This window comes from Petaurus breviceps, unplaced genomic scaffold, assembly GCF_028583685.1.
Source record: "Petaurus breviceps papuanus isolate PSGF00001 unplaced genomic scaffold, PetGlider_PUasm1.0 490, whole genome shotgun sequence".
NCBI classification, from domain to species: domain Eukaryota; kingdom Metazoa; phylum Chordata; class Mammalia; order Diprotodontia; family Petauridae; genus Petaurus; species Petaurus breviceps.
Window position 1 is genome coordinate 13,939,985 of NW_027186352.1, and position 11,674 is coordinate 13,951,658.

The 11,674-nt window shown below is 45.0% G+C and overlaps 1 protein-coding gene across 8 annotated transcripts in view; it reads left to right on the forward strand.

Moving 5' to 3' along the window:
* Nucleotides 1-5,690, forward strand: part of SGMS1 (sphingomyelin synthase 1) — a 240,172-nt gene extending 234,482 nt beyond the window's left edge. For all 8 annotated transcript variants that reach the window (XM_069101800.1, XM_069101804.1, XM_069101799.1 and 5 more), the window contains 2 exons: nucleotides 2,918-3,084; nucleotides 4,050-5,690. In XM_069101800.1, coding sequence (XP_068957901.1) covers nucleotides 2,918-3,084; nucleotides 4,050-4,229 — 347 coding nt within the window. In that variant the 3' untranslated portion in view covers nucleotides 4,230-5,690. The remainder of the gene's footprint in view (nucleotides 1-2,917; nucleotides 3,085-4,049) is intronic.
* The last annotated feature ends 5,984 nt before the right edge of the window (nucleotides 5,691-11,674 follow it).

Below are 11,674 nucleotides of genomic sequence, written 5' to 3' on the forward strand. Positions count from 1 at the left end.
TGAAGCCCAGAACGAAGGGCCCCGAGTGTCCTCCACTCATGATTAGGCTGCGCCACAGGGAGAGAGCAGCCCAGCCTAACGATGGCCCATAGAGCCCAGGACAAAGGGCCCCAAGTGTCCTCCATTCATGATTAGGCTGCGCCCCAGGGAGAAAGCAGCCCGCCTAACGATGGCCCGTAGAGCCCAGGACGAAGGGCCCCAAGTGTCCTCCACTCATGATCAGGCTTTGCTGTTGGGGGCTGTACTGGATGAAGCCTAATTCTGTCCACACTGACAGTCTCAGATTTGCCCAACGCTAGTCCTAGACATGGAAGACAGGCTATGACCCTGAGATGCAGTCATTGCAAGTTGAATTACATTTCCTCCAACATGACCCTGAACAGCAAAGCCTAATTGTGAGTAGAGGATGAGGACAGTTAGGGTCAGTCCTTCCAGGTGCTAAGGGACGGTGTTAGACTGGCTGCTTGTTCCCCTTCCTTGTATATGAGGAAGCGTGAGTCCGGCTGGTGGCCTGGAGCAGAGAGAACATGGCGGCATTCACGGGTGATGGACTTTGGGGGTCAAAGCAGAGCAGTTCCTGGCCTTGAGTCAGCGGGGAGCCATGAGGCTTCTTGAGCCAGGGAGTGACGTGGTCCAACAAGGGCTTTAGGAATATTGACTTAGCGACTTGTGGAGGGCAGATTAAGGAGGGAGGTGGAAGAGGTTCAGTGCAGAGACTGCTTTGGGGGCTACCGCAATAGCCTAGGTGTTTCTTCCTCTGTAAAATGGCCGTAGTGATACTCACACAGGGCCTTGCACATGATATTCATTCATTCATGCTTCATGGGATTACTGGGCACAGATTTAGATCTGCAGAGACCATGGAGGTCATGGGGCCCAGCTCCTTCATTTTGCATGACAAGGCTGTAGGCTGCTGGGCCTGAATTAGAGCTGCTATCACATGAAGGGAGAGAAAAGGACAGGAGGACAGGAAGAGTCCAGGGTACCTCCCAAGGGGCAAGTCTGGTCTCCTGAGGGGTCAGGTTGTTCTCATCCCACACAAGGAGGCTTGAATGACAGCAGATAAGAGCTGCTGGGTCCGGCTCTGTGAGCCCATGTGCCCAGAGCAATGGATATCAGCCTCTGTACAGAACATTGGCTCCAAAGTGTCGTTAAAGGCAATCCAATTATTTTCATTGAGGTAGGAGGAAAATTAATTAAATGCCCGTGGCAGGCAGGCAGGCCTGCTTGGAGTGGTGGCAGCAATTCTCCTTGTTTGATCAGATTCAGACAACTATTAAAGACCTTGATTAGAATGTCTAGCCTGAACATGCAGCAGGAAAAATGAGAAGGGTATTTGATTTTAGGTCAGAGACTGGGTCGAGCCCTGGTGAGGTCAGTGCTCCCTTCTCCTCTCAGAGCCCCAATTTCCTCAAATCTATAAAATGTCAATCAACCAATCAGTAAACGCTTGTTAAGCCCCTAATATGTGTCAGACACTCTGCTAAGTCCTAGGACAGTGAAACGTTTTGTGATTTTGTAGCGCAAGGGCTGGAAGGGCCCTTAGAGGCCATCAAATCCAACCCCCGTTCTCCTGCTTTTCTCCTCGTGCCCCCCACCCCTACCCCCCCAATTTATGGTAGAGGGAACTGATGAACAAGAAATTCTTCATTGGTGGAATTCTTCTTATTCCAAATCCAGCAATCTTTTCTACCATTCCTCCACCAAGGAGAGTTCCAGAGAGCAAAGTGGAAAAAGAGCATCATGTTGGGTCAGTCACATAAGGGTTGTGTGACTGAAGCAACTTCCTAGGGAAATAGGTATGGTCTTGAGTGCTAGCTGGAGAGCCCCAGGACTTGTATTCAAATCCCAGCCTGCCTCTGACCTTGGGAATGGCCTTCCCACTTCTAGGTCTTCATCTGTCATATGAGGTGATTGTACCCAATGATATCTAAGATTACTTCTAGCTGTAATAATAATATTATAATAATATTAACACCAACAGCAGTGACAGTGATGATTCTGATGCCTAGCATGTGCATAGCACCGTGAAATTATTTCTATAACTCATCTCCATAAATCCTCATGTCAACCCTGGGATGTTGGTGCTGTGATTATCCCCAGTTTTCAGGAGAGGGAATCAAGGGCCAGAGAAGTTAAATGGCTTGCCTATGGTCGCATGGTTATTAAGTGTTTGGCACAGAATTCAGACTGGGGCCCTCCTAATCCAGTTCCAGCCCTCTGCTGCTCTGCCTAAAAATTTCATATGTCATAGCGAGAGTTATTAAGAGGTTTTGTGCCTTGGAACCTTCTGACAATCTCTTGAAGGCCTCACACCCCTCCTTAGAATAGTATTTCATTGCCTTCATAATTGAAGGACGTGCTAAATTTTTGAGATGGTAAAATTAAGGCATAAATTTTCCCTGTCCAATTTGGTGGGCCCCCAGAATGCATCTGTGTAGACTCCTTAGTTTTCTGTGGATTCCAGGTTAAGAACTCCTGGGCTAAATCATAGGTGAGTTGCAACTTGCATCAATGAAGGTTTTCTATCCTGTCACTCCCTGATGTTGATACAATCACAGATCCTTTTGACTTCTTTCCTCACAATATTATTCTAAAGAAGATGCTTTGTAAGCTTTAAAGTGTTAGAGAAATGTCTTTGTTATTCATGTTTTTTCAAAAGCTGAATGACTTTGGTGTCTCAGTGCATTTGCTTTGGATGGCAGGACCTCTAAGATACCTTTCAGCTGTAAATCTACAGTCCTAAGATCCCTGGAATAAGCTCTTTTTGTTCCAAAGTGAAGGATAGCTAAGCTGGGGAAGGAGGAGAGTGAGGCCTCGGGGGCTCGGGTTCCATGGTTGCCTGGGACCGGGCTTGGCTCTCTTGGTGGGGCTGTGTTGGGCCCGTGTGACTGCGCAGGCTTTCTGCTGATTTCAGATTCCCCTCGGCGCCTCTGGTGGCACCACTGGCTGTGCTGGACTCTCAGCTTCTCCGGGGTCTTCTGCATCCTCTTGGCACATGAACACTACACTGTGGATGTCGTGGTGGCTTACTACATCACGACCAGACTTTTCTGGTGGTATCACACAATGGCCAATCAGCAAGTAAGTCATGCTCCCCTCCCCGCCGGCTTCATTCGAGATTCTTGTTGTCCTGGTTTGGTGCCTCTTGGCATTCAAGGCCTAGAAGACACTTCCTTTAACAGGGAATCACAAAGAAAGGGGAGGTTGATGGTGTGGAAGAGAGGACTTTGGTCTTGGATTTAGGTGATCTGGATTCGAGACCCATCTTGCCCATCATTAGCTACCTGATCCCCGCTCTTTTCTCCAGGGGCATAGTGGTCTTGGTTTCCTGTTCCAGCTCTGGCATTAGCTGGGTAAGCCCTTTGGGGTGAGCCCTTTTCTTCCTAAGATCTCTTTTCCTTCATTTATTAAAAGAGAGAGTTAGAGTAGAGTAGATGAGTGGTTCTTAATAAATAAGTATTTGGTGGTTGATTGCTTCTAGCTCAACAGCTAGACTTCTTTGAACTGTGATGTGAAGGAAATAGAGTCAGATGTCCTCTGAATTTCCTTCTGGCTCTGACAGATCACTCATGGCCCCCAAGGTCCCTGTCTTTGCTTCTCCAGACAGAATACCTTGTCCCAAGGTAGGGATCAGTCAAAAGCTCTTTGTGTTTTTTAATTTTCTTGTGGGATATCTAGAAATGTGACCTGATATAGGAAATCACTTCCCTCCCCAAAGTCACATCTTGTATCCCCTTGTCTATGAAAATGGTTTTTTGAGACTGTCTCCTTAACTAATGAGCTTTTCTTTAGAGACTTAGCCTTTTTCAACTTTCAGGGAAGTACTGTTGCCTAGAGGGTTGGTATGATATTTCTAGCCAATCACTGAAAAGAATTAATGGAACTCCCTTCATGCTGGTTGTTTGTCATAGATGGGTTCTGCACATGTGGATCTCTCAGGATGTGGGGGCTTGTAGCGAAGAGCTAGGCCAGGGTGACACCAGGGCATGCTAGGGATGGATGAAGTATATTTCTAGACCTGGCCACTCTCTTCTTTTTTATTTCAGGTGCTAAAAGAAGCTTCCCAAATGAACCTCCTGGCGAGAGTGTGGTGGTATAAACTCTTCCAGTACTTTGAAAAGAATGTCCAAGGAATCGTACCTCGATCTTATCACTGGCCTTTCCCCTGGCCTGTGGTCCACCTCAGTAGACAAGTAAAATACAGTCGGTTGGTGAATGATACATAACAGCAGTTCAAAGTTGGGGAAGAGTTGCTGTCCAAAGTACTACAGACTCCATGAGAGAAATCGCCATAAAATCAAGCCTCCCTAATCCTTTGATCTTTCAACAGTTACCTTGACTTAACCTAGTGAGTTACCTGGTCAGCACTGTGATTTTTTCTTTTCTCTCCAAAGGACCTGCGTTGGACAACAATAAAGAGAACTTAACTTATCATGCACTGTATGCATTTCTTGTTGATAGGTTGGGGATTTACATAACCTATGACCATGCTCCTTTGTATCTGATGCGGCAGCATAAACATAAGCTTTTATATCCTCAGTTCTGGTCTTTCCAGCCCCGCCTGGAAATAAAGCGTATTTTTTTCTTGGGAAAACATACTTTTCATATCTCTTTGCCCCAAAGATTGGGCTGTAAGCCATTTTCTAGCAAATGTCTATATGAAGGTTTCTAAGCACCTGAACGGAATTCCATTCAGAGCTCTTTCTACCTGTTGCGCTGATAGTCAAGTGAAAAAAATTTAAAAAAGGCAGATGTGGAAAGGGTAACTTTTGATTTTGTAAAAATCAGCAGTGATGGTGTCAAAAAAAAAATGCAAAAAAAAACACCAACAAACCACAGATTCTGTTGTAAAGTGATTTTCTAAGTATTTCCTAACTTTATTTTTCAAGATGACTATGAAATCTAAATTTAACGATTTTTACATGTCAGAGAGAGGAGAGTGAATCCTTAAAAGTGCTTCTTGGCAGAAAGATTTGTCCATGTTTCTAGTGCCTTTCTTGTCTCGATTGTATGGTCAGTAGGCGATCTTCAATGTTTTTATTTGAAATAAAAGTATTCCACAAAGCCGCGATGATCTATATACATGACTCAATTTTGCATCTCTAGCTAAAATGAATCAGAGTCTCCTGGTGATGAAATTGCTGTGAATTGAAGAATAGGGAAGGGGCACATTCTCACATCTGTGCCTGTTTGCCCACTGTGGCCAGGTGAGAGGGACGTATCTCCCTTGAATTCTTTTGTTGTCTCTTTGGTAGCTGGATTTTAGAGGCCATAAGAACAGCCATGAATCCATTCCCTTTTTCTAGGAAGGGGTTGCAAATGATCTTGATTGAAAACTTGAACGTCGCAAATCAGTATGCCCTTCCTCCTGACCATGCGGTTGGCCAAATAACAACGACTGTGACAAAAAGAACGAGAGGTGTATTTCTTGAAAACATTGTGCAGAAACTGCATGTAACTCCAAGTCTCACTCCGGCCAGACACTGGTTTGGGGAGGTATTCTATCCTATCCTTGCCAACGTGCAGAACAAACTAGTTTTTTAAGAATGAAGAAGTCTATATATCCATTCTGTATTTTACGTGCAGCAGAATTCTCTTCTGTAGGGTTTTTTTTGTGTATTCACAAGGTGATATTTGTATTGTAAAACAATAATGGTGAAGGAAATAAAGGCTTTTAAAAAAAACAATCTAGTTTGCTCTTCTCTTTCTGAATATTGTATCTCTTGCAATGAGAGAGTGACTTCTGATGGAGTACAGAAGCTACTTCTGATCTTGAGTATACCTTTAAAAACTTTTGTTTCTATTTTTTAAAAACCAAAAACATTTTCTAGTAGTTTCTGCTCCTCCGTGTTACAGCAATGGAAAACAAAATGGTTAAGAAAAACCATGTTGGTACAGTGGCTGAAACTGACAGGTATATGTGACATTTCTCACATGTGTCTGCCACTTCTCTACTGAGAGGAAAGTGCAGTGTTCCAGCATCAGTCATCTGGAACCAGCAGTGTGACACTGTGGACTTGGAGTCACAGCACCTGAATTTAAATCCCATTTGGGTTACTGGTTACCTGTGTGCCATTGGCCAAATCACTTAATCTCTTTGGGCCTCAGTTTCTTTTTCTGTAATATCAAGAGTTTAGGCTAAGTGACTTCTGACATCTTTTCTGTGCTAAGACCTATAATCTTAGGATTTCAATGTTCTTTTTTTAAAATGATGGAAGGGTACGTTGGAGGTTAAAATTGGGGAGTTGTTACTTCAGGTAAGTGGTTGTGATTTCAAACAGACTTTTGTATATAAAGATGTCATAATGAATAGTAGGAAACTATCTGGCTTTATTGTCAGGAAGGGCATGTTCTGGCTGAGGGACCCTGGGCAAGTCCCTTGGTCTTTAAGTGACCCAAGCAAATCTCTTAAGACCATGTATGAATTGCAGAGAAAGTGCTCATTTGCATGGTGGAGGGAGTTTCCTCTTCAGGAATTGCTTACACTAATACAACCACCCTAGGTTTAGTTTGAAATGAAAAGGTGATGGATCTACTAAAGTTTCCCTTAGATGACTTAAGGAAGTGTAGATTCACTCTTTCTTGAAGTCTTGGCCCACAGAATATGGGCTCCGACTGGTCATGCTAAGCTCAGAGGACTTTCGGGATGGGTGGGACCAGTGATAAGTTATAGGTCAGTTCACTGACTGTCATCTAAGTTGCAGAGGGTTACACAGAGGCCAGTGAAGGCGTCCATGCTTGATGTCGCATGGAGGTCAGGAAATAGAGCAGATAGCCACATTTTTATTTATGTATGTATGGGGTAGGGAGCAGCGAGGAAGGGGTTATCCAAGTATCTATTTCTGCTTCATTCTTTGTTTTTCTGTCCTCAGTAACCTCCAGCTAAAGGGCAACTTTCTGAATCTACAAACATGATAACCAGTATGCTAAGCTGAGGCCACCGCTCATGGTCATCTGTCATGTTTATCCAACTTTCTGTAGGCATTTGCAATCTGGAATTTATCCAGCTGATTCTTAGGAAAGTAATTGATGTTCTCTCTCTCCCCCTTCCTACCCCCAACAGCCAGGAACAGTTGAGCTTTTCCAGTAATTGATGGCATAGCTTTAACCTTAACCCACTGACATGGGAGGACTGACATGGAGCTTTGGAAGGCGAGAAAGCCAGCACTGAAGAGGAGGGACTGGCGGGGAAAGAAGAAAGAGAGCACTTCCTCTTTCTCTAATGGTTTAGGATTCCCAAAGCCCTTTGTTGCTGGAGGGTGAGCTCCTTGCAAACCCAGATGGTTTTATTCTTCCTGCTTGTATTTCCCTTCACACAATTGGCACTTAATAAATGCTTACTGAATGGTGGTGCAAGTATTATAGTTCTACTTTTTTCATAGGAGGAAGCAAGCTCAGAGAGATGAACTGGCTTGATGAGGGCCGCCCAGCTGGTGAATGAAGGAACTGGAATTTGAACCCGGTCTCCACTAGACTTCATTTTGTGCACTTGGCTGATTGTTCTGATATTAGGAAAAAAGGAAACAGAAGCCTCTCCGTGATATCATTTCTGACTTAAGAGTTTAAAGAGGCTACTAGTCTGAAAGGAGAGGTTTCTGGGTGCCTGTAGTAATATTTCAGGGGTAAAAGTGACTCAAGACTTCTTTTTAAAGGGCTTTTGATGGATTCTGAAGACAATGACTCAGCAGAACTGAATTTGGTTTTGGCCACTAGCCCTGGTACTAAAATCCAAGTCATTCATTTGAGCCCAACAGAGCCCTCTGTGTGGGGCAGACCCTCTCCCCAGTTTTGGCACCCAGAAGGATGTGGCAATATACCTCCCACTTCCTAGGACATGGCCATCCTTCTGTGCATATGGAAAACCCCAAGGGAGAAGGTCGAACTCGGGGTCTGAGGACTTGGCCTGGAATTTGGGCTCTGCCACTCCCTGGGGAATTTTGGGCACGGCAAGGAAGCTCCTAGGCTCCCACTTCCTTTATCTGTAAAAAAAGGGGTTGGGCTCCTCTCAAAATCTGATCTTAGATAGGAAATGCTTACTCAAAGTGAAATAATGTGTCAGCCAACAAACATCTGTGCTAAGCGCTGGGGAGACGAAGGCAAAACCTTGGTCCCTATCCATGTCGTTTGGGTGGGTGTGTACAAGATGATAAATTGCGTGGGTGAAAGAGTATTGGAAGGTTCTAGGAACTGGGAGAGGGGGGTCGGGGGGGATTCCTACTGAGGTGAGGTTTGAGCTGGTTTTGAAGGAAACCAGGAAAATAGGAGGGGAAGAGAGGACCAGAGCATTCCCGGCCTGGGAGATGGTCGTGTATCCGCTGTGCATTCACACTGCTATCCAACTGCCCTAGAGCTTTGGAGAGCCAATGAAGAGGTTTTGACTGAGGGGTCTCAGCTTTGCTGCTGGGTACGCAGGAGAAAGTATTGGGGCTGATTCTGCCTGGCCCATAGTTACTGTTCAGTAAATGCTTGTCGATTTGTTGACTTTAATGATCTGTAAAATGGGGATAATAGTCCTGGCACCAAGAGTTCATGGCAAGGGAGGCCTTCAGGACTCACAGAAGCTGTTGTTCCTCTGGCTCTGCCTGCCCTCTCTCTTTGAGGCCCTTAGAGCAATCTTTTTAGAGTTAATGAATGCTGAGAAGCCCGGGGCTCAGCCCCAGTGTTCCGCGTCTTCTGGGAGGGCATCTGTGTTGGCCGAGTCTGGAGCAGCCTCTGGCAGCCTCTTGTGGTGGATGTGGGCACTGCCCGGGAACAGGCCTCCTGAGCTCTGCCCTTCTGCCCAGGGCTGCCAAAGAATTCCACCTCTCAGGTCACGCCCTCAAGTGATCAAGACAGCTAGGGACTAGAGTGGCTAGAACGGTGGGCCTGGAGTCAGGAAGTCCTGAGTTCAAATCCAGCCTCCAACACTTACTAGCGGTGTGATCCTGGGCAGTCAGTCACTTACCTTCTGTTTGCCTCAGTTTGGGAATCACAACAGCACCCACCTCTCAGGGTGGTTGTGGGGACTGAGTGAGATAATTGCCAAGCCCCTAGCCCAGTGCCTAGGACACAGTGAGCACCATGTAAGTGTTAGATGACCGTTGTTGGAGGGCTGTCATGGCTGAGAGGGCTGAGGTTTTCTCTCCTTGCTTCCCGCAGGCTGAATTTGGAATGATGGGTACGGAGGCCAGCGGCATGTTTAGTCCTGGTATCAGAAAACTTTCCTAATGATGACAGCTGCTGCCTTGGGACCCTGGGTTGGGGATATCATACAAAGAATGATTGTTCATGTACGGATTAAGTGAAGTGACCACTGAGGTCACTTGGGAAGCCCAGAACGCCAGCAGAAGCATCTTAAACTTGACATGATAAACAATGTTTGTCCTAAATCAGGGGTGTGGAACCTGTGGCCTTGAGGCCACACGTGGCCCTCTAGAACCTCAAGTGTGGCCCTTTGACAGAATCTAAACTTCACAGCTTTCAAAGGACTGCACTTGAGGACCTAGAGGGTCACATGTGGCCTCGAGGTCGCAGGTTCCCCATCCCTGTAAATGTTCCAACATAAAAAGAAAATTGACTGGGGGCTGGGGGGGTTGCTACTTCTTCCAGAAGAGACAATGTCTCTGTCTTTAGCAAACACATGAAGCCTGCATACTAGCAACATGCACAAAGTGTAAATTTGCAAACAAACAAAAAATTCTCCCAAATTAGACCTTTGTAGCTGAAATGTCATTCCCACACCTGGCGGGTCTGGAGAATTTGACTTCCTGCAAAGTGGGTTCTTAGAACTACCACAATTCCCCAGGTGCCCTGGACTTAAATACCAGTTAAAATCAGTCACAACTTTGAGTTTTCTGAGGAACCAAGAAAACCATTTTCTTGTTGAGATTGAGGGAGGTAACATCTCGATCATTCTGAGGGAGTGTGGATGGACAAGGAGAGAGAGAGCATTGGGCAGCTGATTCCAAAGCAAGACCTATCTACTGATTTCTATCTTGAGTTCTTTGGGAATCTTATAGATGCCTTGAAGATAACTAACTCCGTTCAACCAATGCCCACAGAGAAGTCTCTTCTCCTGGCCAAATAGCCTAAGCCAAGTCAGAGGCTTGAAGCTCCCCACCCTCTGGCAGGGTTGTGCTGGACCTGGCTTATACCCCAACTGATTTTCATATTTTTCAGTGTATTTGCACTTTAGAAATCAGCAAATGTTGTAAAACAGGGCTTGATTTATTGTTTTTTCAGGGTCTGGACTTAAGAAAGTGATAGACAAAATGTTCATGATGCAGATTAACCTTAAAAGCATGTCATGAGTACACCTCCCATCCACCCCCAGGCCAGTTGTTAAAATTGTACTAGCATATCCTTGCCCTCTGGTCACCCTCTTCATAAGTCCTCAGGTGCGTCCTGACCAGGGCAGATAGAGTGCAGCCCACTGAGTCCCGGCACCTTTCTTTATGAAGCCTAAGATGGCATTAGGTGGTCGTTTTTGTCTGCCATGTCACTGTTGATTTCTATTGGGTTTGCATGAATAGCTTCTCTTTAGTGTTCATCATTCAGCCAAATCTAAATCTACCTAATGGTACGATCATCTGGCCCACATCTTTTCCCAAGGAACTGTTGGGGCTGTCTAGAGTTGTCTCTTAGGCTCTTTACTTGCAACATTAACTTTTACTTTTTAAATCTGAATTTAGAATCTTAAGTTTGTCCTGATTAAATTCCATTTTATTTCAATTGGCTCTGTTCTAGCTTGTCAAGATCTTTATAGATCTGGGCACTGCCATCCAATGTTTTTAATATCTGCAAATCCAACAGACATGCCAACCCTCACTTGTTTAACTCATGGAAAACAGACAAAACAACTTCAAGTCCAGGACAGATCCCTGGGGTGCACACACCTCTCTCTTAAGTTGACATCAAACCATGAATGACTTCTTTTTTGGTTTTACAAATTCAAAGAGATCTAAATCCACCAAATGGAACCATATCTTTCCCCATATTATTTACAGGCACAAAATTGCCCAGTGATTTACTGAAGCCCTAGTATGTTTCACCTGTAGGACTCCCCTGATCTATTAATCTATTAATCACTAGTCAGTAATGTAGATGAGTTAGGTCTGGCTGATCCTCTTCTTGATGAAACCATTCTGGTCCTCTTGGCTCAATTTTCCCTTTTTGCATGCCCACAAATTGTCACCTTAAAAAGTCACTCTATAACTTTCTAGAGAATAGAAGACAGGCTTCCTGACATGTAGACTCTACCTTCTCTTCCCTCAAAGACAGGACTTGTCTTCCTGATCTGGCAGTACCTCTTCTGTTCTCCTAGACTCTCCAAAGATCAGGACAGATAGGTCACGGACAATGGCCCCACAATCCCATCTACCCTTTCTCTTAAGACCCAAGGATGCAGTTCAGCCAGGTTGAACTGAATTAGTTCAAGGCTTCACTTGAACTAATGGATGGCAGTCAGTCTCTTGCTGCTCCCTTTCTTATCCTGGCTACCCATTCCTTGCTTACCATCCTCTCCTTGCCATCTAAAGTTCATTCTTCTTGCAGAGAAAGTAGAAGCAGTTCAGCCTTCTTGTATCCTAGTCAGCAGCAGCATTATCATGATAGCAATAATAACTGACATTTCTATATTGTCTTAAGATTTGTGATATACTTTAGGTGCATTATCTCATTGGATCATTGATCA